Here is an 18,217-nt window from a genome sequence, read left to right as displayed (position 1 = left end):
TTCATGTGAACACGGCCAGGTTAGGTTATTCATTGGGAAACCTTTGGGGGATTGTACACTCGGTAATACTATATAAGAACTCTAAACTTGCATGTTCGTCAGGTCGTGGGATAGTGGACCTGGATACGAATCCCATCCTCCAGATAACCGATATCAGGAGTGTGAGATTCATCCCGACACCTTCCCCATGGAAAAATTAGAAAATTTATATTTTGGCGCAAAAGAGAGATTGGCATTGTTAAATTTTATTAACAATTATTTTTTTCAAATTGAGTGCACGTTCGAACCTGGATAAGATGGTGAATGTCAAATCGATGGTGGAGAGCGCAGAACATGTGGCAGGAGGCGAGCCAGGGGCTCCAATGTCTACAATGGGCTACGTAATAAAACACGAGGCCACAAACCCCTCGCACTCCTGAATGGTCCAACCAGGAGGCTGGCGTGACGTCGACCCAGGACGGAATGGAGGCCATGATGACACAATTTGAGAAATGGGGAGCATGCCTGGAAGGAAGAATGAATGAAAACAAAGATAATTTGAGAAATGAGGGGGGAAATGAAAGAGAAGAATGAAATTTTCGTGGCACGAGGGGGCACAGCATCGATCAGAAATGGATTGGTGAATTGGTTTGAAGGGATAAATGGAAACACCACGAGGACATGCTTGATGAGTAATGGCCTGGAAGGACATCGTGCGAGTGTGACTTTCACTCTGCCCCAGAAAGAGACCTTCTCTGAGATGAAGGTAATGGAGGGTTGAGAGGGGGGTAAAGCAGGATGGACCCTGAGTTTGTGAGGCGACTTTCGTGACGTGTGGGACGATACTCGCAGGCAGCCTGCTACTCCACTAGACTTGGTGGTGCACCTTCTGTCAGGTCCGGGGCCGACAGGATGTCCCTCCTGAGTCCCTGGCACCAGATAACTCAGGAGAGGTGTTGCAGTAATCATGCGGGCATTCACGAGCCCCAGTCACGATCTTCCCATCGCTGTCAAGAAGCACCCAAACCAGAGCTGTCTCCCTCGTGAATAATAGCCGGCATAAGTTTTGTGTGTTTTCACGTCGTGAAGATGTCCTTTGTCAAAGAGTCAGTAGCCATTGCTCTGTTGGCATTGACACACAGTAACAGTGTCATCTTCCCAATTGCAGATGTCCATTAAAATAAAACACCAAGCCCGCCACGATCACAGGAGACACTCCTGCAAGTTTCAAAGCCTTGTCTTCACATTGTCAGAAGTTTCTCCTGTTTTTTTTTCATATTTTTTTAACATCTCAAAGAATACACTCAGAGTTTTGTCTCCTGTACACAAGTACTGTTCTTGTGCAACTCTCACTGTGCTGTTTTACAGAGCACATACCCGTGAACGCGTGTCACACCCTGACACACGGATGTGACTCCGCCGAACGTGCTCGCTGCGTTCCCACTGGACCAACAACACTTCGCTGCGAGTGTCTCCCTGGCTACACAGGGAACGGACATGTTTGCTTGGGTAGGACCCCATTAAAATATTTCTAAGAATGCTTGCCTTGTCACGTGATCTCCCTTCTGCTTCATCTTATGACACTGCAGAGAGAACATTTCTTTTCTCTCTTCTTCAGCGTTCCGCTTTATTCCCAATTTGATACCCCCCCCGGTTTTCATTGGTTCGAGATAACCTTTTCCTATTTACTCATGGAAACTAATATCTCGTAATTTGGGATTAATTTATTCATCAGGAGTCATCAGGAAGTGATGATATCGGAGTTTTCATGATAGTCAGGCAACGAGACATGAAATTGATGACGAATGTTCATCTATCTATCTATAATTCCAGCAACGTGTGTGTGTGTGTGTGTGTGTGTGTGTGTGTGTGTGTGTGTGTGTGTGTGTGTGTGTGTGTGTCTGTGTGTGTATGTGTGTGTCTGTGTCTGTGACCGCTGTTTCTCAACAACCACTGGTCCGATCGAATTGAAACTTGCCAGGTATATTGCTGGGGACCTGAGGATGTGCCTTTTCAAGGTTTGATATTAATCGGACAAGTGCTTCCCAAGTTATTGCCATTTATTTACCAAACCAATGACAAGACACGTTGCTGCTTGGGCGTGGCCGACGGGGAAAGGGTGCCATTTAGTTACCGTGGCGTAGGAGTGGCAATGCTCAATGGCAGCGAATGTCATGGCAAGCGAAGACAGGGAGGTAAACTTGATTTTAATTTGGATTTTAATTAACTCTGTGTGTGTAAGTATCACAGCAGTTGTTACTTCAATGCAAGCGATAATTCGTGGAATGCACGTGAACATTCCGTACGGGCACGCACCACTTCCTGATAGTGATGACTTCCTGTATTCCAATAATTTCTCGATTTCTTATGCGCATTTATAGATAAGCATAATGCCCAAATCCAGTCGTCGTTTACAAGAGCGAAGGAACGGCCTGTGTGGTTGTTTGAAAGATTTTTGGGGGGGGGGGGCACGCACGTACGGGCACATACTAGTTTTTCAAATGACACTTGCCAAAGTCAGAGAGAGAATATTACTTGAAATAATTCTCCAGAAAGTTGGACGAACCGCTTTCAACCACAGTTTACCGGATTAATGAGGTGGCCCGAAACAAGGTAACCTGATTGTGTGAAATAATATTCTCATCCAAAGTTGAGGTTTACGGAGGAGCGTCACGGCAGACGATGCAAGGATTACAACGAACGCCAAAATGGCAAAAGAAATCGAGCAGCCTCTGGACGGACGTGGATAAACATGGCTGGTCAGGAAAAGTGGGGTTCGATGTGAGGGCAGCCACTTCATAGGCGATCAGAGCCTTGGCTTTCAATACTTCCAAGAGTATGAGGTGCAATGCAGGGGGTGCCCACCCACGTGGAAGAACAAAACTCTCTTCTGCTGTTAACCAAATGCCTTTTGACCATGAGAGGTTCTCCAGAATGAAGCTCGGACGTTTGCCAGCACAGGATGCACGTGACGTACCTGTTTTTGGCTCACCTGGAACGTCGTTCCGGGGAGCTTGTGGGATGGCACGACGTCAGTCTGTCTGTCCGTGCACAAACACTTTCAACTTCTTCTCTGAAACTGCACGCACGATTCCGATGAAACTTGCCCACAACCTCCATCACCCGTGATGTTCCAAAGTTTGTTCACTGCATTAAAAAAAATCGGTGTCTCAGGGGGGTTGATGGGGCGGGGAGGGGGGGGTTGCCCCTCAAAATAGGTATTTGCTTTCTTCTCGGAAACTACACAATTTCGATGAAACTTGACCACAACCATCATCACTCATGATGTACCAAATATTGTTCATGACATTTTTAAAAAATCAGCCGTTTCCCCCAAAAATGGGGGTACTTTCTCTCCGTTAGATATTTTGTGGGTCATCCACGCCGACCAGTGGTTTCCTTGGGATCTTATCCACCAGCCGCTACCAGGTGACCACTCAGCGGTATCACCCCTATTTTTAGCTCCGTCTTGGAGATGTGGTGAATCTCTGAGTTATTGGCTGATACTGAGGTCCAAGAACTCAAGGGACTGAACTTCCACAGGTTGGTCACAGAAGTCGGTCTGTCTGCAGTGTTGTCCTTCCAATTTGCTGAGATAAATTGCTAGGACATGAGACTTACCCGGATGAAAAGTCATGTTCCTGGTCTGGGACCAGTTTTTGGTTTATTCAGGATTTGCGATTAATCTTTTTTGTTCATTTTGTGTGTTGGAGGATTTCTTGATTCAGGATTTTTTTTTCTCACTGAAGAAGGTGGAGATGTTTCTGGCTAACCTGGACTCCGATTCTGTGACACGTCCAGAAGGTATCAGTGCATGTGATCTAAAAAACTTGCTCTGCTGCTCTTGTTCATTCTCTTTCTGCTCTTTTCACTCAATCATTCTTTCTGGAGCAGTTTCTCTCTGCCTGGGAGTCAGCCGACATCACTGCAATACACAAACATGGTACAAAAACGGATCCTCTTAACTCCAGACATCTGAGCTTCGCTTGCTTCCAATGGTCGGCAAGGTTATGGAATCTGTCATTACAGGTGACATGAAATCCTTCCTTTTCTCCGACGGACTGATCTCAGATCATCATTTCGGTTTCACACCCGTTGATTCAACCTTGGACGTGCTGCTTCGTTCTCTCTCAACAACGGATGGAAGCCCTCAATCTCAGACTTCTCTCGACATTGGAGGGCAGGGGAAGGAGGCAGCTTTGTGGACCTTTCGAAGCTGAAAAGAGCATCGCCAGGACGAGATACAGATGAAATCAAGAACATCTCTGTAAAGCAGATTATATCTGAAGAAACCTCAGCAATCTCAATTGAGAGACCTGACATGTTGGACTGGAGTTCTCTGATGTCCGTGGCCCACACGGTGAGCGATGAAGAAATTGGTGCTGGAGGAGTGTGAGTGCCAGTTTGAGGATAAGTAAGGAGGGAGGGGCAGCATGGAGTTAGATAGAGTGAGTGGTGGCTCAGAGTGAGGCAGAAGGAGAGTGTTGTGAGAGGGACAAGCAGCAGAAGAGATGGCAGTAGTGTTGTCACAAGGCCAAGCAAGCATTACGACCTGCTCACACTACAGCACTTTGCTTTAGATCCTGATTTTTGGAGGTTTGAAGGGATCGTAGGAGTACTTGTGCGCTTGTGGCTCCTTTAGCCATTTTTCAGTATCACCTCGCCATAACCATCCTTGTCTGCCACACCTGATTCTCACATTGTTTGTGCTTGTATGGCAGATGATAACGAGTGTTGGAGTAAGCCCTGCGACCGAAATGCCATTTGCCACAACAATCCAGGCTCGTTCAGATGCTCTTGCAATGTCGGGTTTGACGGCGATGGATTCCGATGCAGCCCGTTGCCCGGTACGTCATTTTACTTACTGCTAAACGGAAAGGGGTTTTGAAAGTGCCAAAAAGGCCATTTATGTTCTGCAGTGTTCAAGTGTGTAATTCAATTGAAATGAAATAAATATTTTAAAGGTTGCATAAAAAAAAATTGTTTTTAGAAGTTTACCACCGTTGATGCAGTGTCTTACACACCACCTTATTTATCATGTTGCATGGGTTCTTCGTGCCTGTTGTTTGTGTCCTCGACGACATCATTCGAAACAGTTAGTTTCCTGTTTGGAATTATTTCCGATTTTGTTTGACTGTCAGGCAGGCGTAGACTGTAAAAATAATTTTTGTGCATCTGTGATTGCGAATTCAGAGCCAAAGTGCTGCTAAACTACAGGGCTCGTTTTTTTCCGATTCGTATTCACAATATCACATTGAATTGAAATGAAGTTGTTCCTCGGTCATCAACTGACGTGTGTGGACGGACGGACAGACGTGAAACGCCATCGTTAACTGAACACACCACGATTATTATGGCCCATATACCCATATCATCCCATGCGCCATGTTATCTCACATACATTGCCATTATCTGTGGCTTCATTGATTATTATTATTATTGATTCAAACGATATTCCCCATGGCTCGTCGATCATACAGTATGAAGTTTGGCATCGTCTGTAAGGCAGTTCCGAAGATGAGGATTTGTTGTTTTTATTTTCAATACAATATGGCTATCATACCATCTGACCTATGAGGTCACCAATTTAATTACTCACTCACATCGGGTCGTCGATCAGACATGTGACTTTTCAGATTTTTTGGATAAGGATTTTGATTCAACCAATTTTGGCTGGAATGCCACTTTGATGTTGGATTGGACGATTTGTCTTGTAATTGTACCTTCCTTTTCACAATTCTACAGGCCTTCCTGTAGCCGATTCTACCACCTTGGGTCCATATCCAGCACCAGATGTCCAGCTGCTCCTGTCCCCAACTGCACTGCTGTTTGGGTCTTCAAACCAGATAATTTATCTTCCCTTGGATGATTTCAAGTTGCTATCTGAAGCAGCATCCACTGTCATCATAAACGTAAGGCCAATCTTGCTGGATTACAGAAGGGTTCTACATTCTGTGATATTTATGAGCTTTTAAGGAAACCTGGGTCGTCCAGACCCTGCGGACTCTCAATAAAGGAAGAAAGAAAGAGCTTTGAGGAAATGTATAATGCTGTACTTAACAACAGGAACAGCACCAAGTATTATTGCACTCGATCACTGGAGATCCTTTGTGCAGTTTGATATATTGTTGCGAATCTGGAAGCCATGAGCACACAGACATTCAGGTTCCTATAGCTTAGTTATTTCGATAAGTATGTGTTTCTAGTTATAATCCATCCCTTAGTCTAATGGGTGAATAAATGTAAATGCGCTGTGAAGTTCCATATTTAGGAACGAAGAGTTCATTTCATAGATAACATGTACATGTGAGATGGAGAACCAAAATCAATGATCAAACTCTCAACCCCACCATATTTGGAAATAGTGTCGACGACGTCAGCACAGTTGAGGCTGCCATGTTTGTTCATGTTGCATTGTGGGTCTATTTGCCAAAATAAAAGGAAAAACAATTTATTTTCATTTACTGATATATTTTGTGGACTAGAAACCAATGAAGACAACTCGGACAACAAACCGGAGATAAGATTTAGTTTGTGACTTCAGTGTTCATCAAGCGGTGGTATTTGAGGTTTGTTCAAGTAGTTGTATAATACAATGTTGATACAACTGTGTGATTTAATTTTGTTTCATTGCTATTATTTCTCGATTTAGTTTTCTTTTTTATCGACAGAGACGAAGTTTTTTTTTTCCGGTTATTTCATGTTCGACTTTTCATGTTGTAGTTATTTCGTTTTCTCTGGTTCTGCGTTCGTTTCGAGGCTTTGCTGATTTCACATTAGACGCTGTGTCAATGGCGGTAAATTGCGGAATGAATATATGTATGCGAGTATAAAAGCCCGTCAAAAATGACTGGTTGGAATTATTTTATTTGAAATATGCAAGGAGACTGCACGATATATCTTCGTGAACGTTTCGTTTCGATGGTACAGCCTCGTGAGCGCGCCAAAGTCCGAAGCCTCGGCGTAGCGTCAGGTGTGCTGATATCTTTATTTTTTATTAGACATCCCACAGACTTAAACGAATAGTCGTTTCAATCTGCGTGCGTGACACGTCACGTGCGGAGAATTTGACCTCCCTGCTCCTCGTATTTATAAATTTTTAAAACGTTTCTGTACACCGCCCTTGAGGCCCGGTTGCAAGTCACCGTCTACATTTCCAATCGAAGAGACGTCATTACTTTTTTTTTATGGAAAATGTTTTTCGAGTTTTTTTTATTCTGAAAAGTAGACCGTCGTGAACACACGTTCGTGCTGAACGATTGCCCTTTAGAACCCTTCTTCAGTCGTCCTTATGAATAAGGACAGGGTAAGCGCACTGTGTTTTATAGAGGCAGATGACTTTTAAAATCTTTCTTTTGATTGAATTTAATGATATACTTGAACACTGGAGAACACAAATCACCTTTTTTGGTATTTCCAAAACCCTTAACGACCTTTAAAATCATTATTTTATTTAAATCGAAGTACCTGCTCGAACACCGCGTGGGGTAATATGTTCTGTGTCTCCCGCGTACATCGCAGTGATGTTCTCTGATTTCGAAATCGACGGAAGACATTTTGATTGTCAGTCGGTGCAAATCCTTCAGTGATGGTCTCCGATGCATTGAATTGATAAAAAATAAAACAATAAAGTATTTTCCCTCCCTCCACGTAGGCATATTACATTGTCGGCCTTGCTTTCGACCGCGTGGACAGGATGGTGTACTGGACAGACATTCACGTGGGAACCATCAGTCGTGTATCACTGAACGGCGGTGCACCACAGGTCATTATTACAGGTAGGCCTACATCATAAGGAGTGTCTCTGACTAAGACGCACTATCCTCTCTGACGAAGATGTACAGAACATTTTACCTGTGATGTGTCACAGGTCAACAAGAGCTCTGTGTGGTTGTTGTTTTTATCGGGGGTCGATTTTTGAAATACTTGTCACCTCGTGACGTATTCTTTTTGCTTTATTCACGTCGGAGGATGTAGACAATGCCACCTTTTATAAATAAGAGTTTTGGCACCCATTCCTGATTGCTCTTTTTGCGGATATTTAGGTTTAAGAGACAACGACAAAGTTTCGACTGGCACCAACTGGAGACCAGAGGAGGAGTGACGGATGGATTTCTTTCTCCCGAATGTTGATTCATGAGTTCTTTTGTAAATTTTCTTCGGTTCAAGAAATATTGAAGCAAATTCAGTGACATTGCTGCCTTCAGTCAAATTAAGCCAAAAATCCTTCTCAGAACCAAGCTCTTGGGATCCATATATAATCGCAGTTGACATCAAATCCGTCCTTTTCTCCAACAGCTTGATCTCAAACCATCAGTTCAGATTCAGACCCGATCATTCTACCCTAGACATGCTGCTTTTGCTCTCCCAGCAATGGATGGAGACCATCAGTGTCAGACATGAGATAAGGGACATCTCTTCAGACACATCTGGAGCATTCGACACAGTCTCTGTCTGACTTCCAGCCTTGCTCTCCAAACTCTGCCGACGGCATCCAAGGCCAACTCTGCACAAGGCTTACTGACTTTCTCTACTCTTGTTGCTAATGCATGGCTCTGAACAGAATCCTTTCATATCCTCTCCCTGTCGATGCTGCAGTGCCCCAATGCAGTGTTTTGGGCTCTTTTTATTCCTCATCTTCATCAACGATCTTTCCGATCCTCTTGACAAATCCTGTTTATCACTTTGCTGAAGGCTCCACTCTCTATCTCTCTCTCTCTCTCTCTCTCTCTGTCTCTCTCTCTCTCTCTCTCTCTCTCTCTCTCTCTCTCTGTCTCTCTCTCTCTCTCTCTCTCTCTCTCTCTCTCTCTCTCTCTCTCTGTGTGTGTCGTGGCATCTCTCATCCTTCAGATGGGCAGGCGGCAGCCTCTTCCCTCTCTGCAGACCTTAATAGAATGACGAGCTGTTCAAACACTTCGAATATGTATTTCAACCCTGACAAACCTCACACTCTCACTCTATGTGTCTGAAAGGATTGCCTGAGGAATCCTTCCATCTACTTCCTGAACAAACTTCTTGAAAAAGTTCATTCCCTTAAACTTTTGGTCATTACCTTTAGCCATGGTCTGTCTTGGGCAATTCATATCTCCAAGTTTTCCTCCAAAGCCAGCCGCCACCTGGACATGCATAATGTGGAAGGAGGTTCTTCATACCATGCAAAGTCTTTCCTTGGCAAAGCAAAACTTTTTTCATCTTACAAGACCGATATCCGCAGCTTCATAGAGTGTTGTCCTCCCCATTAGGCTCCTGCCTCGCACTTTTCACTTTCTGATGCCTGTGAAACTTCTTCACCGTCTTTGTTCTTCTTTCTCAAGCCTTAATCCCAACACTGAGGGTCAACGAGGATCTGCCTTTTCCACTCTCCTCTTTCTTCTCTACCTTCTTCTCTCAATCCCTTTTTCTTCAAATATCTTTGGATTACATCCCTCTCCTGTAATATCTGTCATCCTCTTGGTCGTTTCCCTCTAATCGGCTCATTACATCCTTTCGTGATTGATTCTTATCCTTTCTTCTCACAACATGCCGAAACCACTCAACCGAGCCTCTCCAATCTTTTTCGATAAACAACGGAACTCGAGCTCTCTTGAGTATCCCCTCATTACTCAACCACCGTGAGAATCCACCTTCGAAGCATTCTCATCTCTGTCCTCTCCAGCAACTCCTCTTCCTTTTTTTCTTGAAGCCCATGTTTATGCGCCATTCATAAACAACACTAATAACCTCCTTCCACCTTATCCATGCTGCCTTCACTCTGTCCTGGACTTCTGCTTCCAAACCTCGACTCAGATTCTGCAACCAGTCCAGACGGCATCAGCCCACGTGTTTTAAAAACATGCTCCTCTGTTCTTGCTCACCCTCTCTCTGTTCTATTCACCCTCTCATTTGCTCAAGGTCATCTTCCATCTGCTTGGAAATCACCAAACATTACCGCTCTGAATAAAAAAGGTGCAAAAACAGATCCCTGCAACTGCAGACCAATCAGCCTTCTCCCAATCATCAGCAAGGTTATGGAATCCATCATCGCTTCAGACATCAAATCCTTCCTCTTCTCCAATGGCTTGATTTCTGATCATCAATTTGGTTTCAGACCAGGTCACTCTACCCTGGATATGCTGCTTCTGCTTCTCAAAACAATGGATGGAGATCCTCAATGCCAGACATGAAATCAGAACCATATCCCGAGACAAATCAAGTGCATTTGACATGGTCTGGTACCCTGACCTGCTCACCAAACTCTCTTGCTATGGTATCCAAGGCAACCTCCACTCATGGCTCACAGACTTCCTCGACTGTCACAGCCAACGTGTGGCCCTTAATGGAGTTCTTTCATCCCCTCTTCCTGTCCAGGCTGGAGTTCCTTAATCCAGTATTCTGGGCCCTGTTCTTTTTCTGGTTTTCATCAACGATTTCTCCAATGAGCTTCTCTCATATGATCAGTTGGGATTCAGACAAGGTCATTCAAGAGTGTCTGGAAACCCGCCTTGCTCTCCAAACTCTCTGCCGATGGCATTGAAGGCCAACTCCTCTTTCTCACTTCCTCTACCCTCATTGCCAACGTGTGACCTTCAGTGGACCCTCAATGGAATCCTCTGATCTTTCCCTGTCAAGGCTGGAGTGGCCCATGACAGTGATCTGCGTCCAGTCTTATTGCTAACCTTCTACAATCTCTCTAACTCTGGAAAATCCTCTATCTCTTTGCTGATGAGCCCACCCTCTGCCGCTGTTATCCTTCAGACTGGCAAGCAGCAGCTTCTTCACTCACTGCATATCTGGATAAAATCACAAGCTGGTCCAACACTTGGAACATGTATTTCAATCCTGACAAATCTCACACTCTCACTATGTCTCTCTGAAAGGACCATTTGGAACCCCTCCCCCCCCCCAATCAACGTTCTCAACAATCCTCTGGAAGAAGTCCTTTAATTCAAGCTTCCGTGTCTCACGATCTGCTCTTGGTATCTGCTCATCTGTCATGATCTTTCCTGGGAAAACCACATTCCCAACCTCGTTTCCAAAGCCAGTCGCCAACTGGGAATCCTCCGTCATGCAAATTCCTTCCTTGGCCCACCTGAGCTCCTTACCACTTACAAAGCTTTTGTCTGCAGCCTGATGGAGTACTGCTCCCCCCTCTGGGCTGGTGCTCCTGCCTCTCACCTTTCTTGGCTTCACTCTGTGGAAACCAAGTAAAGGCATTTTGGATCATTGGCATCTCCCGTGAGGAGGCTGTCTTTGGGCCTCTCACTCTCTCACCGCAGGCAGGTCGGTGGCCTCTTTCTCTCTCTCTCTCTCTCTCTCTCTCTCTCTCTCTCTCTCTCTCTCTCTCTCTCTCTCTCTCTCTCTCTCTCTCTCTCTCTCTCTCTCTCTCTCTCTCTCTCTCTCTCTCTCTCTCTCTCTCTCTCTCTCTCTCTCTCTCTCTCTCTCTCTCTCTCTCTCTCTCTCTCTCTCTCTCTCTCTCTCTCTCTCTCTCTCTCTCTCTCTCTCTCTCTCTCTCTCTCTCTCTCTCTCTCTCTCTCTCTCTCTCTCTCTCTCTCTCTCTCTCTCTCTCTCTCTCTCTCTCTCTCTCTCTCTCTCTCTCTCTCTCTCTCTCTCTCTCTCTCTCTCTCTCTCTCTCTCTCTCTCTCTCTCTCTCTCTCTCTCTCTCTCTCTCTCTCTCTCTCTCTCTCTCTCTCTCTCTCTCTCTCTCTCTCTCTCTCTCTCTCTCTCTCTCTCTCTCTCTCTCTCTCTCTCTCTCTCTCTCTCTCTCTCTCTCTCTCTCTCTCTCTCTCTCTCTCTCTCTCTCTCTCTCTCTCTCTCTCTCTCTCTCTCTCTCTCTCTCTCTCTCTCTCTCTCTCTCTCTCTCTCTCTCTCTCTCTCTCTCTCTCTCTCTCTCTCTCTCTCTCTCTCTCTCTCTCTCTCTCCGATATTGCCTCCTTTCTGGTGTTGGACCCTCTTCCCTTCCTTTGCTCTCTCCACCCCAGGTTGCTGCATTAACCCTCTTCTGGTGAAACTCCGAAAACACACTCATTTGTTCCTGTTTTCTCCCTCGTGTGGGAGCCAGGTTCCTCAGTCTGTTCAATCCCACTCTTCCCTCCAGAGCCATCCTGATGATATTTTATCTGCACATTACTGCTTCCAAAGCCCACCACTTCCTTCCCAGATTATTGTGCTTTCTTCTCTCTCCCTTTTCTTTTGTTCGTTGCTGTTTCATCTCTAGTTTTCCCTTCTTCTTCCTCTCTTTCCTCTTCTTCTTCTTTCAGCCCTTTCTTGCTGTGGTTGAGGTTCTATCCAGCTTGTTCATCCCCTTTCTTCTCCTCTCCCTCACTTTGATCCCCTTCTTCCTCATGTCCATTCTCCCTCCAACTGTCCATGTTGTGTCCCTCGATCTTGCTGTTTGTAAGTTTCGCCTTTTTTTCCATTATGTTCTTCATGCTTTATGTTCCTGGTTCATTGTTCTGTGTTCAAGCTCTTCCACGAACCTCAACGTTGTATTCAAATAAACAAAGAAAAAATGTTTGCACACATCATCGAGGCTCGTGGAAGAGCTCGTAAGAGTACACTGAATGGATGAGGACGCAACAATGGATGAGGATGAGGGGGGGAAACACCAACAGCAGAATTTAAGGCCAAGATAGAGGGAGTGGACGAACAAAGGGTGTGGGGATTAATGGGGGGCAAGAGAGGATGCATGGGGTGGACAAGATGGATACAGAAGGAAACTCATGAGGGAAAACCAGAAATTTGGAAGGAGGGATTGACACAAGGGTAGAAAAGATCATGGTTTCGGATGGGGGACGATCTGAGATGGTGGTGAACAGCTGTCTTGAAGACGCGGAGGGAAGAATGGGATTGAGGAGGGTGTGGAAGTTGGTTCCCCAGGTGGGGAAAAAAGAGGAATAAATGAGAAGTGTGTCTGATTCCTCTGCGCGACGCCATTGTGAGAATCCTGCCTGTTTGTCTGTCTGTCTGTCTGTGTGCACCAGGGCTCAACTTTCCAAACGCACTCGCCATCGATCACCTGCGCCGCAACATATTCTGGACAGATCTTGGAAGGAACTCCCTTGAGGTTTCGAAACTGGACGGCTCACAGCGCCGCCTTCTGTTCGACGCCGGGTCCATAACTGCGATCTCCATCGCCATCGACGCGCAAAAAGGGTGACGATCCATCGATGTCAGCATCTGATCACTGTTACTTCTCTTTTCCTATTTTAATCAATAGGCAACAACAATTAATGGCAGTGTTCATTTACTTTGATGATTAATGACTTCCAGCTCATCGTGTGATGTGCACTGGGGAAAAACAGTGGTTTTTTGGGGTGGTTTGGGTAAAAATAGTGGTTTTTTGGGGGGGGTTGGGTAAAAATAGTGTTTTTGGGGGGGGTTGGGTAAAAATAGTGGTTTTGGGGAGCTTGGGTAAAAATAGTGGTTTTTGGGGGGTTTGAGTAAAAATAGTGATGTTTTTGGGGGGGTTGGGTAAAAATAGTGATGTTTTTGGGGAGTTTGGGTAAAAATAGTGTTTTTTGGGGGGGTTGGGTAAAAATAGTGGTTTTTTGGGGGTTGGGTAAAAATAGTGGTTTTTGGGGGGTTTGGATAAAAATAGTGGTTTTGGGGGGGTTTGGGTAAAAATAGTGATGTTTTTGGGGGGGTTGGGTAAAAATAGTGATGTTTTTTGGGGGGTTTGGGTAAAAATAGTGACGTTTTAGGGGTGGGTAAAAATTAGTGACTTTTGGGGGGTTGGGTAAAAATAGTGATGTTTTTGGGGGGCTTTGGGTAAAAATAGTGACGTTTTTGGGGAGGTTTGGGTAAAAATAGTGATGTTTTTTGGGGGAGTTTGGGTAAAAATAATGGTTTTTTGGGGGGGTTTGGGTAAAAATAGTGATGTTTTTGGGGGGTTGGGTAAAAATAGTGGTTTTTGGGGGGCTTGGGTAAAAATAGTGGTTTTTGGGGGGGTTTGGGTAAAAATAGTGATGTTTTTTGGGGGGTTGGGTAAAAATAGTGATGTTTTTTGGGGGAGTTTGGGTAAAAATAGTGGTTTTTTGGGGGGTTGGGTAAAAATAGTGGTTTTTGGGGGTTGGGTAAAAATAGTGCTTTTGGGGGGCTTTGGGTAAAAATAGTGATGCTTTTTGGTGGGGTTGGGTAAAAATAGTGATGTTTTTGGGGGGTTTGGGTAAAAATAGTGACGTTTTAGGGGGTGGGTAAAAATTAGTGACTTTTGGGGGGTTGGGTAAAAATAGTGATGTTTTTTGGGGGGCTTTGGGTAAAAATAGTGACGTTTTTTGGGGAGGTTTGGGTAAAAATAGTGATGTTTTTTGGGGGAGTTTGGGTAAAAATAATGGTTTTTTGGGGGGGTTGGGTAAAAATAATGGTTTTTTGGGGGTTTGGATAAAAATAGTGGTTTTTGGGGGGTTTGGGTAAAAATAGTGATGTTTTTGGGGGGTTGGGTAAAAATAGTGATGTTTTTTGGGGGGGTTGGGTAAAAATAGTGACGTTTTAGGGGTGGGTAAAAATTAGTGACTTTTGGGGGTTGGGTAAAAATAGTGATGTTTTTGGGGGCTTTGGGTAAAAATAGTGACGTTTTTTGGGGAGGTTTGGGTAAAAATAGTGATGTTTTTTGGGGGAGTTTGGGTAAAAATAATGGTTTTTGGGGGGTTTGGGTAAAAATAGTGATGTTTTTGGGGGGTTGGGTAAAAATAGTGATGTTTTTTGGGGGGGTTTCCGTAAAAATAGTGACGTTTTAGGGGGGTGGGTAAAAATTAGTGACTTTTGGGGAGGTTGGGTAAAAATACTGATGTTTTTTGAGGGGCTTTGGGTAAAAATAGTGACGTTTTTTGGGGTGGTTTGGGTAAAAATAGTGATGTTTTTTGGGGGAGTTTGGGTAAAAATAATGGTTTTTTGGGGGGGTTTGGGTAAAAATAATGGTTTTTTGGGGGGGTTTGGATAAAAATAGTGGTTTTTGGGGGGGTTGGGTAAAAATAGTGATGTTTTTGGGGGTTGGGTAAAAATAGTGATGTTTTTTGGGGGGTTTTGGGTAAAAATAGTGACGTTTTAGGGGTGGGTAAAAATTAGTGACTTTTGGGGGGTTGGGTAAAAATAGTGATGTTTTTTGGGGGCTTTGGGTAAAAATAGTGACGTTTTTTGGGGTGGTTTGGGTAAAAATAGTGATGTTTTTTGGGGGGCTTTGGGTAAAAATAGTGGTTTTTTGGCTGGGTTTCGGTAAAAATAGTTATGTTTTGGGGGGGGAGTTGGATAAAAATAGTGATGTTTTTTGGGGGGGGTTTGTGTAAAAATGGTGATGTTTTTTGGGAGGGTTTGGGTAAAAATAGTGGTTTTGTTGGGGGGGATACCTTAAAAAGGTATCATAATTGTTAAAGTTTCGAGTTAATTTTCAGCAGTTGATTAATTAACTTTGTGGTTCGGGTTTGACGAGGCTTTTTCACCGAGGTGGTGGTTAACGACTAAGGCGGCTGCTTTATGATGTCAGGGTCTTGATTTGGAGCCCTCGTTTCACATTGAATTAACACTGGGTTGGGTTAACTCAGCCTGTCATCGTTTTGAGCTCAACGAAATGAGTACCAGTGTATTGGTAACAGAGGGCACTGCATCAGTGGCACCGGCAACCACAGGAAATGATGCGACCAGCAGCCTTCCAGCTGGCTGTCCTGATTTGAGAAATTTTGTAGAAATGATAAACCAGGCTCGGTGGTGTAATGGTGTGGGGCGTCTGCTCCGAGTGTGCGATGGTCGGTGGTTCAAATCCTCCCAGCTGAGTTCACAATGAATTTATTTAGAGAGGATAGAGCACAGGCAACCCTCCGAGGTTGGCATCCATGGGGAGGAGGAAATCCCTTCTCAGGAAATGCTCTGCTGAGTGGGATGACAATGGTGTTGCCATTGGTGTGACGTCCCTTCCCCCAAGCTCAGTGGCTGTTTGTCTCATCTGGTCTGGTATAGCGTGTGTGTGTGTGTGTGTGTGTGTGTGTGTGTGTGTGTGTGTGTGTGTGTGTGTGTGTGTGTGTGTGTGTGTGTGTGTGTGTGTGTGTGTGTGTGTGTGTGTTCCACTCTGAGCCGAAGATCCTTTTCAAAAAAGTTATATTCAAAAACATATCGAAGACTCCATGGAGCACCACGTGGTTTGAGTGGGTGTACAAGTCATCCGAACAAGACAGAGACATCATTAAAAGTATGGCAATGAACCGAGCTGTTTGTTGGGTTCTTTGCTGGAATCACGTGGTCGCTTCCACGCATATGTACAGCACATGACCACTCACAAGTGGAACGTGTCACAAGCCATCATGTCCTCTTGCCTCCTTTTACGTGCTAGGCACCTGTACTGGATCGAGGTGGGTCGAGCGGGTGTGCAGATCGAGACGGCACATGTGGATGGCTCTGAGCGGCGGGTATTTGTCAGTGAAGACCTGCAAGTGCCCGTTAGCCTGACCTTTGACCCCGACTCACGCCAACTTTGTTGGGTAGATTCTGGTTAGTGTTTCACTCCTTCATGTCGCACGTTTTCATCTTTCACTCTGTTCGTGTTTCAGCTGTGAAAATGAGCCATTCACAACATCCTTCAGATGTTTGGATTCGAACTACATTGTTCAAAACATCATTGCAATTGAAAGCGAAGAGCTTGTTCTCCTTTTATTCTGTGCACAGGTGCAAAATGCTTGAAGTGCACGGATCTTGACCACGTCACACATCATCGGCTCATGCTGCGTGGTCTTCAACAACCAGTGAGCCTAACCAGCAGGTCAGGGTACCTGTATTACACAGACTGGGAACGGTACGTGTACAGTGAGTTTTCTCCACACTACAAGGACCCGCTCCCTCGGGATTAACAAACCATTTGTGGAGGGAGGGAGGGGGATAGGCTGTGCCCATGACCTGACCCAGGGGAATACCAACATGTATGCAAAGTTTCTTGGAGAATGGCCCAGCCCTGTTTTTTTCTATGGTTTTCAGATGTACGCGCACACACACATACATACACACACACACACACACACACACACACACACACACACACACACACACACACACACACACACACACACACACACACACACACACACACACACACACACACACACACACACACACACACACACGATTCCATTATTTAATTCAAGCAAATACAACCTGTCGCTTTGCTGACGGGAATGGGTGAGAGAGACAGAGAGGGTGAGAGAGAGAGGGGAGAGGAGAGATATGGGAATGGGGGGGGGAGGATTCTGGCAGATGTAACGTCCAGTTTAACAACACATACAGTGGTGAATCACCCCACCTGTAAAACACCTGGATGACCGTTTTAGCTGTGTCGGGATTCAAACCCAAGCTACACAGCTTAGAGCGAGCGTCAGTACTTACCTCTCAGCTGTCCTGATGTGATATTCACGAAACGTTTCACTTTTTATTTGTATTTCTCTCTGCTGAAGTGATTTTTTGTTGTTTTTTTTTGTATACATTGTCGAGGCTCATATGAGAGCGAACACACAACACCCAGCAAGGGGGTGGGGGGGCAGGAGACAAGAGGGGTGGGAGAGGGAAGGACAAAACAGTTTGGAACAGAGACATTAGGGGATCTGTGAAAGGGAGAGGGATGGGGTGGGGAACACGGGGTACACAAGATGGACATTACAGGGACTTTCAGGAAGGAAAGCAGGGAATTTGAAGGAGGTGGGTTTGGCGTGGATTAACGGGGGTAGAAAAGATCGAGGATTTGGATTGGGGACGATAATAGGTGGTGGTGAACAGCTGTTTTGAAGACCTGGAGGGAAGAGTGGGATTGAAGAGAGTGAGGGAGTTTATTCCAAAGATGGGGAAAAAGAGGAATGAAAGAGTGAAGGTGAGCAATGATTCTTCTCATTTTACTTGTTTTTATTTATTTTTTTTGGATGTTGTTTTTAGCTTCTCATTTTGCACTGTCTTCAACCTCTTGTGCAGCACTTCTCCATCTTCTGTTGATGACATTATCGTCAATCTGATGTCTATGTCGTCCATCCGGTGAAGTCCTTGTGTCCAGTCGACACTGGGGTTGTTTGAATCATGTGTTTGCAATTACGAGATCATTCTCCACACAGAACTCCAGCATTTGTTCATCTGGCTCATTTTGGACACCGAGTCCATGCCTTCCTACAATCCCTGGTGCTCCTGCTTCTCCGAATTTTTCATTCCTGTCTCCCATAATTATTAAAACATCTCGTTTCGGAACTTGTTCTTCCAGTTCCTGCAACTTTCCAGAAAACTCCATGTTTTCTTCATCCTC

General features: G+C 44.9%; 1 protein-coding gene across 4 annotated transcripts in view; it reads left to right on the top strand.

Moving 5' to 3' along the window:
• LOC147008138 (nidogen-2-like) overlaps nucleotides 1–18,217 on the top strand; it is a 56,789-nt gene that overhangs the window by 32,516 nt on the left and 6,056 nt on the right. For all 4 annotated transcript variants that reach the window (XR_015053577.1, XR_015053578.1, XM_085865346.1 and 1 more), the window contains 7 exons: nucleotides 1,348–1,488; nucleotides 4,701–4,826; nucleotides 5,725–5,891; nucleotides 7,634–7,757; nucleotides 12,939–13,110; nucleotides 16,277–16,434; nucleotides 16,609–16,735. Coding sequence is in view for 2 of the 4 variants with exons in the window: in XM_085865346.1 (XP_085721472.1) it covers nucleotides 1,348–1,488; nucleotides 4,701–4,826; nucleotides 5,725–5,891; nucleotides 7,634–7,757; nucleotides 12,939–13,110; nucleotides 16,277–16,434; nucleotides 16,609–16,735 (1,015 nt within the window). In the remaining 2 variants the exon portion in view is untranslated. The remainder of the gene's footprint in view (nucleotides 1–1,347; nucleotides 1,489–4,700; nucleotides 4,827–5,724; nucleotides 5,892–7,633; nucleotides 7,758–12,938; nucleotides 13,111–16,276; nucleotides 16,435–16,608; nucleotides 16,736–18,217) is intronic.

The sequence above is a fragment of the Eptatretus burgeri genome, chromosome 21 (genome assembly GCF_056783735.1).
Source record: "Eptatretus burgeri isolate ZD-2024b chromosome 21, Ebu_testis_v1, whole genome shotgun sequence".
Taxonomy (NCBI): Eukaryota; Metazoa; Chordata; class Myxini; order Myxiniformes; family Myxinidae; genus Eptatretus; species Eptatretus burgeri.
The sequence above is the reverse complement of the archived record's forward strand: the minus strand, read 5'-3'. Positions and strand labels throughout refer to the sequence as shown.